Here is a 14,380-nt window from a genome sequence, read left to right as displayed (position 1 = left end):
TACCCCACAAGGGGTCTCTCTTGTTCTTCACTGCCTGGATTATCCACTGACTGCTACCTCAGATCATCTACAGGAGCTGTGGTTGCCATGGAAATAATTAGCGACGAGATCTGCCTACCCACCCCCCCGCCCCCCACTCTAATTAGCTTTCTCAATTGCTTAATGATACATAGACCTGTGAAAGCCTCTCTTTCTTCCCCTCAACAAAAGCATTGATTTTCCCTCTCTTCCCCTCTCATTTCTACTGTTAACCCATTAGTGCCTCTTTCATGGGAACTTGAGCTGGGACTATTACACATGAAAGCACCACGGTTGCTTCAGGTTCATTTCAAACCCCTTCCAAAATGGCCTGTATGCTAGTGTGTCAACATCATGGATGAATGGCTGCAGAGACTGAAGTAACTAATGTGCATCCTGCCAGCTATAATAATAACTGAGCTATAACACCGGAGTGCTGCTAATAATAACCCCTACCCTCACCCCCCCCCCCACAATAAGATGCATTTTTCAGGGGTTGCAATGTAAAGCGAAAATGTGTGCGTCTGCAGAGAGAGCCTGAGGGCAGATGGCTGCCTCTACATGTTGACTGACCTGTGTATCGAGGCTGATGAGGACGAGCTCACTGAGGTGGAAAGGTGACATGACATTGCATCTCCATAGGTTCGGTGCACCTTGAAACCCCCCCACCCCCCACCCCCACTGAAAACGATGCAGATAATACTGATAAGAAATTCATCTAAATTCTGAATTTTCAGTTGCTTGTCATTGAGATCTGGTTATCTGATGGAGACAGCCTTATGTTCCAACAACCTGAAGCAGACTACCGGCCCTTAGGACTAAAGCACGATGTTTCAGCTCTGAGTGAATTATATATTAAAGAAGCAGATGCCTTGTTGCCCAAGGCTTTATGTGTCCAGCATGGATCCACTACACTATGCTGGCTTTCTTCCACTTAAACTTGTGTTTAGCACTGTGCTCTTTGGTGATGAGCTGGGCTCCCACTGCACCTACACTCTGCATTGCCTGGAGAACAGGCATAGCTAGGCTAATCAGTGTCTTGGCATCAGGCCTACTCGCCTCTTGTGCTGGTAGCCAACGACTGACATGCACAAGTGAGGGATTTAACTCACTGCCAGAGGCGGCATGATATTCTGCATGATTATTTGAAGAAATTTAGAGTAGAGTGGCACCCTCCTCCAACGGATTGCATGCAAAATTCCTCATAAGTAAATGAAATCGGGTTACATCGGGGGAGAGGGTTACAGTATGCCAAATTTTGTTGAGTGTGGGATCAAATAATGGAAACAGAACATCTTGTAACTATAAAATAGAGAAATGATTTGCACTTTTTTTTTACTCAGACCCATCATGTTCAACATCTATGCTTATCATGACTATAAAATACCCCCATATATTTTTGTAAATTGATAATTTAGTCTATGCAATGCCTAGAAAAAGTAAAAGATTTAAAAAAAAAAAAAAAACCTTGTAAATCCAACCAGAACTCAATATTATAAATTTAAATTGCATGTTTTATAACCAATGGTTTATGAAATATAAATGTATTTCACTTAAGATGAGATGAAGAAATTCACCAAATTCTCACATTTGATTGCGTCTTTTTCCAAATTGATAAGCTAGATGTTATTGATTTTTCTATTCTGTAGACGGTACATTCCTATTCTAATTTATTCTGTACAAATTCAGTACAGCGACAAATGATGTCCACTCGCCTCAGCTGTCGTCAAGCACCTTTGACATCTGTTTGTTCCAATATAAATTAGCTTGCTGAACTTTTGGATATCTGAGCAGAGCCCACTGCTTGTCCACTTTGGGCAATTTGGTTGTTCTGGATCTTTAACTGTTAAATGTAATTAATTGACTGGAGCAGATAGTTAATCATGTTTCCTCTCAAATGTGGATAGAAGCCATTTACCTGTACATGCTTTTACGCTCCATTCCCCCAACTCAGCCTTAATTAAAAGTTTTGGCACCACGTGCATTTGCGGCCTCTTAACATAATGTTCATAGCTGGCAGCGCAGATGCCAAGAAGCCAGGATGCCACAGAAAGCTGGCTCTTGCTTGGGGCAGGAAGTCTTAAAGTCAGCCTACTTTGGGCCAATGCCATGAAGGGGTGAAATCCAGCTTTGTCGACTCAGGAATGTTCCCAATACTTGGATTTGAGCCCTCTCCTTCATGTGTCATTGGGAGCCCATATGCTTGTTAGCAAGTGTGGGTTGTTTGAGTAGGGAGGGGTAACCAGCAGAGGTTTTTATCTTAGACAGGGATCGATCTCCCAAGGGTGTTCTTGTGGCTTCTCCAGCTTCCTCTCCTTCTAATCCCGCTGGGCAACAGGGTGAGGGGGGAAAGCCGGGGATAAATTGCACAACATCATAAGGTTGCGAGACATCTGCAAGAAGTGGCACGGCCAAGGAAATGAGGACGGGCCTCGTAGAAGTGGGTGGAAAAAATGTGTTCCTTCCCTTATGTGAATGAAATTACAGAGTACTTTTTCAGAGTGCAAATTGACAGGCACAAAGCTGTGCCTTGTTGTTGATGTGGTGCTCTGCCTTGCTTGTGGCTGGCTGAGGTGATTACTGCTGTGCAGAACACGCTGTTCCGGGATCAGCCACTCAGAGCCCGAAGCCAGCCATGCTGCCTCTGGAATGTCTGGTATGGGGACAGAGTAGCAGTCAGCCTGGAAGGGACCGAACACATACATAGTTTTTAAACTGCTGCCCAAGGCTCCCATCTCTCCGTCTGAGTCCTCCTCTCTTCCTCTGTGCTTTGTTTCTCTGGTGATTCAGTCCTGCTGCGAACCTCATTTGTTTTCTTGATCACAATCACTTTTCTTTCACTTAATGTGTAATCAAGACACATTGTTTAGTCTGGTGTCATCAAAATTCAACCACTGATGATGCATCATGAGTAGGACCTTGTCTTAGAGATCAGATGATGTAGGATGCTTGTCTGGTTGGTATTGGTTTTGGATTTTAAGCATTCAGATAAAAGAAAATACATCATCTATTATTCAAACATGAAGGCGCAACAGGTGGACACAAAATGCAGCATCTCAGCCACCTGATGTCACTCATGCTCAGCATTAAGTCATTCTATGACACGCTATGACGTCTCCTTTTGCGTTTGTAGGGATGCTATTTTTGACACAAATTTCTCAACATTAGTCATATTTGAGTGAACAGAGTGTGGTCACGTTTTATGTCTCATACTGATCACCACAGGGTGGCAATTTTTTTAAGGTCCAATCAGAGAATTTCTAGAATACAAAAATGATAAGTGCGTGTTTTTGTGTGCGGGTATACAGAAAAAAAAGAGGGGCTATAGATGTAAATGAACAACTGATTTAGTCCCCACAGCAACCATCAACCAAACGGGCGTGGACGTAAAAATGGTGACGGTTGTTGATAGATAACTTAGGAGCTCAGAAAACATGTTTTGCTGGTTGGGTGAAGACAACGGAATTAAGTGAAGGTAAAGACATTTATGAGGGGAATAAACGCTCAATTGGAAACGAGCGCCTTCCTGTGACGGTGCCCCCCCCCCCTTTAAATTTATTTCGCTTATTTAATTTATTTAGTGATTGATTGATTGATTGATTGATTGATTGATTGATTGATTGATTGATTGATTACTTTTCTTCATTTGGGTGGGCGGGGTTTACGGACTCCTGTGTAGGAGCAGCGTATCTTCTGCCGTTACGGGATTAGGGTTCCTTCTCCCGTGAAGCACAGATGTTTTTTTGTTGTTTTTTTTCATGCTGGCCTCTGAAAAACTCACTTTCACTTCATGCCTCCCAGTTTAAAATCTGGGGTTACCTAATCTCTCTTAATCTGAACTAAATCCGTCTAATCGGCACAGAATATTACACTCGCTGGGGGTGAATCAGGACAGAGTTGTCCCTGGAGGGCATTTGGACTCTACACACGTGGATGCGTCCATTTATTAAGCGCACGGACAGATCAGACGTTCACAAGACAGAAACGCTTGTCGAGATTGTTGAACGAATCCCTTATTTGTTGTCTAGTTTCATGACGGCTGGATGTCGGGGCTGTGCAACAGAAGCCGGGTGACACTCCGACAGAAAGATCATTATGTAGAGTTTTGATTAAAAACTTAGGTTTCGCATCAGAGATTTAGAGGAGTGAGAGAGAGAGAGACAGACGGACAGAACGACAGAGGTAGTTTGGGGTTTCGCTGTAATCATGTTGGGAGAGGGGGCTATTGATTTCGTGAGCGCACTCCAATTGGCAGCATCTCCGCCACGGCGTCGGCGCGTCATCCTCGGTTCACATCGACAGTGTGAGTTGTAGGCAAATGAGAACATGTGTGGTATTTGAGAGAGAGGGAGGGAGAGAGGGAGAGAGAGAGAGAGAGAGAGAAAAGAGAGTAAGGAAGGAGGATAGAGGGGAGAAAGGGGAGTAATAAAAGCCAGTGCATATCAGCCCGACAAGTGGATGCGAATTGTTTTTTTCTTCTCTCCTCCTGCTGGACTATTTTTATTTTTCAAGAGTGGGAATTTATCGATTCGTCACATGCGACGCCTCTTCATTATAATTGCAGACAGTTGGGTGCTGTTCAGGCTGAATGGACTTGAACGTACCGCTGCCAGCTTAATCCACGCAAACTGGAAGATTTAATAATTTACGGTAATCACGCATTATCGCCACAGTGGATGCTCTCTCCACAGCCCCGGTGATTTCCCCCCCCCACCACCACCCCCATCTCTCTTTCTTTTTCTCTCTCTCTCTTCTTCCTGTTGTCTTCTGGAGGATTTAGCGACGACTGCTTTGCAAATATGCTACTTATCTGAAATATCATCTGTTGCTGCAACTGGATTGAAAAAGCCCCCATGACTGGTTGTCACACGCGTTGGAGGCTGGTCGCGTTGGGGTGCTGCGGACTATTGAATGAGAAGATTTTCAAGCAACAATTGATTATTTTATCCAGGTAAAATGGACGAAAAATTGTTGTTACTTTTATTACTTCTTTTATCTCTCCACGCGAAGCTGTGATTCTGATTGTGTTCACAATGATCCTTCGAATCTATTGAATTGCTTTTAATTGATTCGGACTCATCTTGGAACAGTTTCACGAGGCGAATTTCATTCAACACAGTGGAATAAAGGGAACGTGGGGGTATTCTCCTCCATCGCTTTTCTATTTTGATTCATTCCATTCTCAACTGAAGGGTAAATGTTGATGATGGAGGACGACGAATTAGACCCTCATCAGGTTGATTCGGATTTCGAGCCGCAAAGCCGGCCTCGCTCATGCACCTGGCCGCTGCCTTGCCCGGAGGATTTCCCTGGTGGACACGAGGTCAGCGGTGGTCTCCCGCTGCCGAGCATCAAGGTGGAACCCGAGGACATACCGGCTTGCAGAGCGGGACTCGTGGGCGGAACGCCGGGAGAGCTGAAGCATCCAGCCGGAGCCCCGGCACCCACAGGCGCAACGCATCCATGCTTGGCCGGCGCGGCGCTCGATGTGACCGGACCGTTGCGCAAAGCCAAATCCTCACGGCGGAACGCGTGGGGGAACCAGTCCTACGCGGATCTCATTACCCGCGCCATTGAGAGCACCCCAGAAAAGAGACTCACGCTGTCACAGATATACGACTGGATGGTCCGCTATGTGCCCTATTTCAAGGATAAGGGCGACAGTAATAGCTCAGCTGGCTGGAAGGTAAGGTATAAAGCACACAGGCCGGCACAATAGGGCTTTAGTTGTGATTCTCACAGGGTGTGAAGTGATAACACACTATTATTTAGCCATTCTGATTTTTTTCCCCACCCCTCGTGCTATACACATGCCATCAGTGGGATTCGGTTACGCATGAATGGCGCCATGCGTTATCTTGTCTTAGTTCATTACTACCGTCAGTCATTCTAATAGATCATCGATGGCACAATGTAATAGACTGGAGTTAGAACATTTATAAGTATATAAGAATCATATAGACTTTCCTGCCTCGGACACCACCTCACAATGGGCCAAAGTATATGTGGAACCCTGTCACCAGGACAACAACGTTAATGATTTATTTTCATATCTGCAGCAATTTGATGTGTCAATCAAGTAGAAGAATCTATTCAGTGCGTTTTTATGCAAATGAACAGTACACATTAAAAACAAACAAACCCCAAACTGAAGAATCAAAGAAAAGGGGCACTTGAAGGAGATCACAGATCAGCTATCCACTGTATAAATATTCAGAGGGGTGTCCACAACTGACCACAGTCCACCACCACCGCTGCCTGTCTGGCGGAGAGCCTAGAGTAACCTCTTGGACGTCTGCCCATATTATTAGCCTCTGTTCCCAGCCTCATCTTGTTTCTATTCATCATGGCCATCTGAGGACAGGGAGATTAGCAGGGCGGCAGTGCATGCCCCGAAGGCGCACCTTTGCTGAGACAAGACTTCCAGACTGCAGATGTTAATTTTTCATTATTTCTATGTCAATGTGTGGTTGTACAGTATGATAGTCTCTATCATTTTGCTTGTGCCGTATCTGAGCCTGTGGGATTGTCTGTTTTCTTATTTTGGCGAGCACATTAGCCAGCGTCTCCTGCATTCCTGCCACCACCCATTATTAAATAGACTGTTAATGTCACAATAAACATTCAAGATTACCAGGAGGGATTGCTTAGTTGGGAGTGACTCACAATTTCTATTTGTTCAGCAACTATCTAGGCGTGTCATTCACACAAATTCAGTCATAAATCAGAATAGTAGCACGACTAATTCATTTGTGTTTTCTCATATCTGGTGATTCTGTTGTCAACACTTGTTGTGATGGTGTTGCGTAAGATAAACTGTCTCCTCTGCTGGCCTTGGCTTTAATCGCAAGCACCTGACGGACACCTTAAGCCTGTTCAATTAAACTGAACCCGACTAAGGTGTGTCTCCAGGTAGACTTTGTTTCATTAGCTCTGCACTTGCACCAGGAGTCTGTAACCACAGGGCCTCTTTATCTTTAGTGCCAAAGTCCCAGTCTGCTATTTATGAAACTGCAAATTAGGAGGGGTCAACAGTGGCAGTCTGAGGTCCAGGGCTATTTCAGGCCACAGGCGAGACATGGGGCCCATTCCAGGTAATGATGGGGGATTAAACAAGTCGTTTAAAGCAGGCAGCCATAATGTCTGTAACAGGGCTGACCTGATTGTGGTTAAAGACAGAATAGCAATGTAAACATATGCTTTACTGTCACGTGTGAAGCTTACTTCTAGGAGCTAAATAGATTAAATAGCTGATGTAAATATTGCCTTTATTTCTGATAAAATCTCTCACCTTTCCCACATCAGATCTTGCTGTCAATATCCTCAAGTGAAAGTTCTATTAAGAATGTGATTTATTTTGAATATACGATGAAGCCATGTAGAACTTTTTTATGTTTTTGTTGTTTCTGGAAGGGCAACAGAAAACCCCCAAGTGTTGCATTGCATGTAAAAAAAGTTACATGAAAATAGTTTCATTTAGGGTTGTTATTATGCAATAAAAGTGTGGGCCCTGAAAGCATCTGTTTTGTGAATAACAAACACTGAGAATGCATTCAGTTTGACGGGGTTAGTAGAATGGTCATGTGGTCAGAAAGAGTTTGTGATGCTAGTACCCATAACGCTACATCCTCCCCCACACAGGTGAACTCTCATACATATGATTTAAATGTAATAATCACATCAGGCAATTATATTTGACAGCTGCAGTTGAGCGTTAGAATCAGTACTCGGATCATCCATTGCATTTTCATCTCAATCAACAATATCGCATACGAGCAAAGCAGTCTGCTTTTTTTTCTGTTGTGACAGGGAAAGGAAAAAAAAAGAGATTAAAGAATCATTGGTAAGCTGCTGATGAAATAAAATGAAATTAAGCGGTGTAGCGTGGCAGTTTGCGTAAGAGGCAGACGGGCAGGCGGGCAGGGCTTTGGGTTGACGCGTGGTGGACAACTGACTAAAAGCAAGTGCTTGAGACAGTTCATCAAACCTGGAGCTTATTTGGCAGTTGTAGGAAAATGATGTTCAGAAGCAAATTGTGTTGTAAATTATGCTGCCATGATTGATATTGGGTTGGGATGTGATGCTGGTTGGATGATGGGTACTAGACGGCCGGTACGCCGAGACAGAACCATTAAGCCCCTATAAATACCTAATGGCTTCTGATTTCTAGGAAGACTGCTGTTCTGAGGTCATGGACTCCTAATCACCTCTACACTGAAGGGGGGGTTAGATAGAGTCATATACTTGTGAACTGATGATGCTTTCCTCTCAGGTGCCGGTAAGTGCAGCACATTTTAAACCGATCCAACTCATAAATTTTCAGACCAAAAAGTTTGACAAGGATTGTGACACCTTGCATGTAAGGCTGTGTTTTGGGTCTTTCTGCCTAATTATATGGCTGTGAGGATCCGTGACTACATGCTGCGTTGTGCGTGGGAGAATCACATGTGTGTTGCAACAAAGCATCGGGGTTGGTGTGCATGTGTGGCGGCTACTGCAGGGGGAGGGGCTGTCTGCTTCTATAGGCATGTGTGTTTGGGCCCAGTGATTGGTCTGACAGCATGTCACTGCAGAGAATAGTGCAAAGTCTTGCTCTCGGCCTCATAATGCCTCTAATGGTGGGGTTTAAAAGGAGCGTGGTGTGGGGATTGCCCTGTAGGCGCCTATAAGTTCATTATCATCATGGGGGTTAGATAATATTGTTATTCTGAAAGGGTTTGTTTTATTGTATATATCAGCATCGTCTGTTTTGACAACCACCCGGAGCAACAATCTCTAATATACCATTACTTTTTTGTGCATTAAGCACATTGATATAGAAAGGTATTGCACACCTCCAACAGATTATCCTACTTTATTTTGGACATACGCAATTGCAGACATGTGTCTGTTTCTGTGCCTGTTTTAATGTCCCACACATAGTTTTTTATTCTTGCATGTGTTTACAGTTCAGTGCTTTTTTCCTGACGCTGCTGGCCATCAGATGCCAGGGGATTGTGCAGCAGGTCGGCAAGGGGTGCCAGGCAGTCACCCAGACACTTTAATCCAAAGCGACTTGAGTGTTATTTATAAAGTGTCTTTAAGGAGCAGTCTGCAGGGCCATCCAGGCAAAAGGTCATGGGGCTTCCTTTATTGACAGATAAGAAAAGAATTATGACAGCGGCGGCTAAACCAGTAAGACAAACTCCATGCAAGGAAATAAAAAGCGGTGAAAAATGCATTACAGCGTGTGTAGTGCTCTGTAAAGGCAGTTGTGTTTACAACAGTGCTGGATCATATCACTTTGTGTAATTGCTTCATAGGTAAGTAGACGGGCGTGCTGTCGAAGTCCTGTCACTATGCGTGGGCTCCTTCAGTTGCAGAAAGGAGACACTTGTCGAATGTGAGGGATATGAAAGTCGAATGTGCAGCGGAGAGTGTGTTTGACAGAAATGGACGGACGGGAAACTTTCTTTTTGAGTGTGTAATAATTTGTGTGTGTGTGTGTGTCTGCTGCACGTATGGAGAAATGAATGCCTGTGTCACTTGATGATAGTTTGGGAATCTAGAGAGACTGAAAACTATCCCAGACTTCAGGTGATTCGTTTCTAATTCCTTCGTCGTGGCTCAGGGGAGCGGAGTAATTTGAGAGTGTGCGATGCGCGTGCACACACACACACGCGCACACACACACACACACACATACACAAATACACGCACACACGCACACGCACGCACTCACTCACGCTCTTCTCTCTTAGAGAATGAGAGCATATGATGCATGCTAGACAGATTTATGGTATAGGATTATTAGCACCTTACATCTCCCCTTGGCTCTTTCCGCCAGAGACAGGTTGGGTTCAGGCAGTATATTCAGGTTGAGTCGGATATCTGATGCCAAGAAGCCCGTTTTCACTGCCTTTCTCCCTGCATCCTTCAGGCAACCGTGGCAGTTCATTTCTCACTGAAAATGATTAATGTACATGCAAATTACCAAAGCATGGGCATGCATTCAAATATGGTAGACAGTAATCAGGAGGCAGTAATATGAAAAACAATATAACTTTGCCACTAATATTTCTTTGTGCTGTTTTATCACAATATCTAGCAGAGACCTACAGTATGTTACCTCATCATTAATCACTCGGTGTGCCTCTTTCGCATCATCCATGCCCTGTCTTTCATTGTGCAGATTTTGATCTGTCTTAGTGTTTTCTGGCACGGGGGCCAACTGGGGTGAATAGCCTTTCTGGAAGGAGCTACGATGTCAGGATTTTGAGCTTCAGCCGCCTCCTGCCGAGTGATCGAGAGTGCCTTAAGCAAGCCGTCTCTTCTTATCAAAGAAAGATCTCATATCTCACATTATCTCAAAGAACTAACAATGCTGAATTTTCCTCAGCTCAAATTCTCTCAGTCGTTTGGAGTAGAAGGATGAGGCTGCCAATTTCCCCAGTTTAACAGGGTTGAACAAATTTGGATGCTGAAGCGTTTCCTCATCAAACTTGTTATTTGTAGCTCTGCATTTCCATTTGATTTAAATCTGTGTTATTTTGGGGACCTTTTGTTAAAATGCTTGATGCACATTTCGGTTCTTTGTTTTCCCTAAACCAAGGAAACGAAGGAAAGGCAAGCCATCATTCGTTTTCCAAAGGCAGTATTAAGACTGATGGTTTCAACTATTCCCTCTGAATACATGCACACACATTTGCACGCAACACAAGAAACGTACTCGTGCCTCCTCAAACCACCCATGGAGGAACACTCTGTTCTTGGGTGGGGTGAAGTATTTTATTTGGGAGAAGAGGAGGGGGCTGAGGGAGAGCGGAAGTGACTTTCTGTGGTGCTGTTTCGCCTTCTGATACGTATTGAAGCCCATCTGACTCGCTGCGATCGGCTCGAATGGAAATCGTGGCGCTTGTCTGCAGGAACTTTGGCAAAACAGCTTAGAGGATGGACTTTGGTGCAAGCTTCTCACTGAGGCAACGTGAGTTTGATCTTGTGGGTTTTTGATAGGCAAGAGGATGCTTTGGAATATGCTGGGAGATTAGAACACATCACTTCACTCCGCTTACATGGAAATGGGTTGTAACGTTTTGATGAAGGGAAAGAAATAAAAAGATCATCTTTTGAGGACTACATATGCCATATTAGTGCCACAGGATGCACAGTGAGCTCCAAGCATACATCCACAATCTCCATGTTTTAATAAAATGAGACACCATTAATCCTGTAACTCGCCATCCTACTAATAAAAACTCCATGTATTGCTTATTTTCCGCTACTTTTCTGTGGGTTTATGGAACAAGAGGAGAATAAGGCATACAGCTCATTTTCTGCTCAGTTTAGAATATCGTTATGCCCTGACTCTTAGAATAAAGCATTTCATTCATGACATTAGATGCACGCAAGAATGACTAAAAGGCAATAAATGGCTATCATGTAATAACTAAGAAATGAAATATCTCAGAGGTATGAAGTTTCCCGATGATGTGCGGCTAACAGACTGCCCCTTTGTTATCACTGCATATACTTGATCAGTAGAGAAAGCTGAACGGACAGGATTCCCTTTAAAAGAGATCTGTGATATGTAAGATATTTGACACTTTTCAAATTCAATTACATTTGACGTTGAAATAGCTTATTTTAACCCAGAGAAACTTCTCGATTTGATTTTGCTGGATGGAGTTATCTCGTCTCAGAGAAATGTTTCTATTGCATATTGTAATAGGCTTTGGATATTCGTTTCAGCATGTGAATAAAATGTGTAAGCCCTCTTGGACCTGAAAATCTTTTCCGTCTCTGTTTGTGGCAACGCGATTGCTGCTCATCTGCGTCAAAGCGTACGATGTGTGATTGTCGTTTTGTGTGCGTGTGTGTGTGTGTGTGTGTGTGTGTGTGTGTGTGTACATGTTTATGAGCGTATTCCTCTCCCTTCTCCCTACATTAGTGCATGAGAGTGTGTCTGTGTGCATGTGGGTGTGTTGGGGGGTTGATGGGCTCAGTGGGAGCCCGGGTCCCGGGGGAACAGCTCTCGTTAATAATTCAGACGAGGCTCATTATCAAGGCAGCACAGATTTCTCCCTGATTCCACCTTAATTGCAGGCAGGCTGCTCCACTCAGGCAGGCGGTAGTCATGCTGGGTCGACTCTCTCTGTCTTTTGCTCCATCACTACAGGGCCTGCACCGCTCCAGTCTGTTCTACGCCATTTCTAACACTCATCCCCATCGCAGCGACGCAGCCTCAGGCCAGCATGAGCCATAAGAGTGGAGTATGTACACCTTTAATAGCAGTGACACGCTACGAACATGGAGTTTTGTTTCTACTTAAAGATGTTTCTTGTTTATTTGGAAATAAATAGAAACCATGCGCCGTTTGGCCACGGAGTGTCTGACAGAAAGAGTTAAAACAACATTCTTCCAACAATGTCAATCAAATCAAACACAACCTGAACAATAAGAAAATGTTGCGTTCAACACGAGAGGCTTTCTCTACAGTTGCTGCCAGTGGAATGGGGGTGTTTGTGAGTGTACTCCTTTTTATATCACCAGGAGACAATCAACTGTTGTATGATTACTGAGCATAGAACATACTATGAGGATGCCGCAATTTAAACCACACCATCTAATTCACCAATCCTTAAAAACCAGCTCTTATTTGGAATCACGTGTTTGTCATTATTAGTGCAGGAGTTATCATCTAAATATTTGTTTCCATATATTGGCAAAGATCTGGGTCTATTTTCTGTCTTGATAGAAAGCCTTACATTGCACAGATGCATAAAATCTCTTTGAATCTGCATTATCTCAGCTTCATATTGGTCACTGCGCCATGTCTCTGCCCCTTTCCGCGTCTTCACTGTGACCTATTATAATTACAAATATGTATTTTGGTCTCCCAAATCTGGATTATGTTGCAGATCTGGATCCAGTTTAACATAGTGGTGAGTCACCATAAATTGGTCATGGCAAGTTGTTTTTTTGTAATGGGTTACCCCAAAGGGTGCATCTGTGAAGGTGTGGTCTGTGCACAGCTCATTGAACTTTCACACATGCGTTGTACAGGCCTAAAGGTGTGCATCTCATAACCGGCTTCTTCAGTTTGCTCATTTTTACATATTATGCACCATCAACTAGAGGGTTGCTGAAATTCAAATTCTTTTTTCTGGTCATGTTTTTCGACACACGTTTTCCAATTTTAATTGGTGTACTATTATTTTTCATTACATTATTGAATTATTTAAAAAAAAATCATCCCATCTAGCGGTGTTTAAGAAAATGAAAAAAAAGTGTTGTATCAGCCTTTCTGTCACCCTGGATCTACCCCTATGAAAAATTTCATTAAAATCCGTGGACAACCTTTCAAGATATTTAGTGCATGAGAAACAAAGAGATACACAATTGTGTGATCACAGACACAATTATTAATGAGCAAACATAATAATAATAGATTAACTTCCTTCAAATGTGATTTTTTTTTGCTGTTTTTCTTGGATTTAAATCACGATATCTTGATACGAACCATATTTGGTATAATAATATTTGTTTCAAATTACCTCACTGATGCTGCCCTCATAAGTCATGTGATTTATTGATCGCTGTGACTGCAGATCCATCTAAAATGTAAGCGACACAATGCCTTATGATCATGCACTGCACACAAAGCCTAATTTGTTTTTCTTTGTTATGTGCGTTGTGAAATATTGTAATGATGGTTTTATCCTTGAAATAGCCTATAGCACATTATCATACTGATGACACCGTGGAACTCATGTTGCCATTATTGATATCAGGCTATAACAATATTCTCCTTCATGCCCATCTATAGGCTTATGTAATGTATCTTGTCTTTATAATTTACACTGACTGATGCTTTTCCATTCAGCCCATTCAGTGAAGCCCTGCCGAGAGAGCAATGTAATGGGCCTGATCTTGTCATACATGTATATGAATATTTCAAATCAAGTCATTGTAACTCGATGGGGACTTTAGATAAACAACACAGATGCTTCTTCCTCTTTGCTCTCACCGCAAGATAAAGTGCGCTCTAAGCCGTATTTTTCTCCCAGCCACAAAACTCCCTTCCCACAAATCATGGTGCCCATATTTCCTAATTCAATTTTTCTCTTCATCGGATATCTCTTCCTGCATGCAAGGGATTGATGGTCGTGTCCATGTGCATGTGTGTAAATGTGTGTTTATGTGCACACATATTGCCATGTCTGTCCCTGAGAAAGAGATGATGTATGCCGGGCTAAACGGTGTATTTCATAACGCTTCATCTTCGGACCCTTCCCGGCAGCCACGTGCTGGGTCTCTTGCTCCTCTCCACCTGTCCATCAAGACCCTGTCATAAACCAAAGGATTGTGGGGGTGGGAGGAGAGA

At 43.4% G+C, this 14,380-nt stretch overlaps 1 protein-coding gene across 2 annotated transcripts in view; it reads left to right on the top strand.

Annotated features, from left to right (window-relative positions):
• The first annotated feature begins 4,481 nt into the window (after window positions 1-4,481).
• LOC137601561 (forkhead box protein O6-like) overlaps window positions 4,482-14,380 on the top strand; it is a 32,432-nt gene continuing 22,533 nt past the window's right edge. For both annotated transcript variants that reach the window (XR_011037068.1, XM_068323798.1), the window contains exon 1: window positions 4,482-5,704. Coding sequence is in view for 1 of the 2 variants with exons in the window: in XM_068323798.1 (XP_068179899.1) it covers window positions 5,216-5,704 (489 nt within the window). In the remaining variant the exon portion in view is untranslated. The remainder of the gene's footprint in view (window positions 5,705-14,380) is intronic.

The sequence above is a fragment of the Antennarius striatus genome, chromosome 9, assembly GCF_040054535.1.
Source record: "Antennarius striatus isolate MH-2024 chromosome 9, ASM4005453v1, whole genome shotgun sequence".
NCBI lineage: Eukaryota > Metazoa > Chordata > Actinopteri > Lophiiformes > Antennariidae > Antennarius > Antennarius striatus.
The sequence above is the reverse complement of the archived record's forward strand: the minus strand, read 5'-3'. Positions and strand labels throughout refer to the sequence as shown.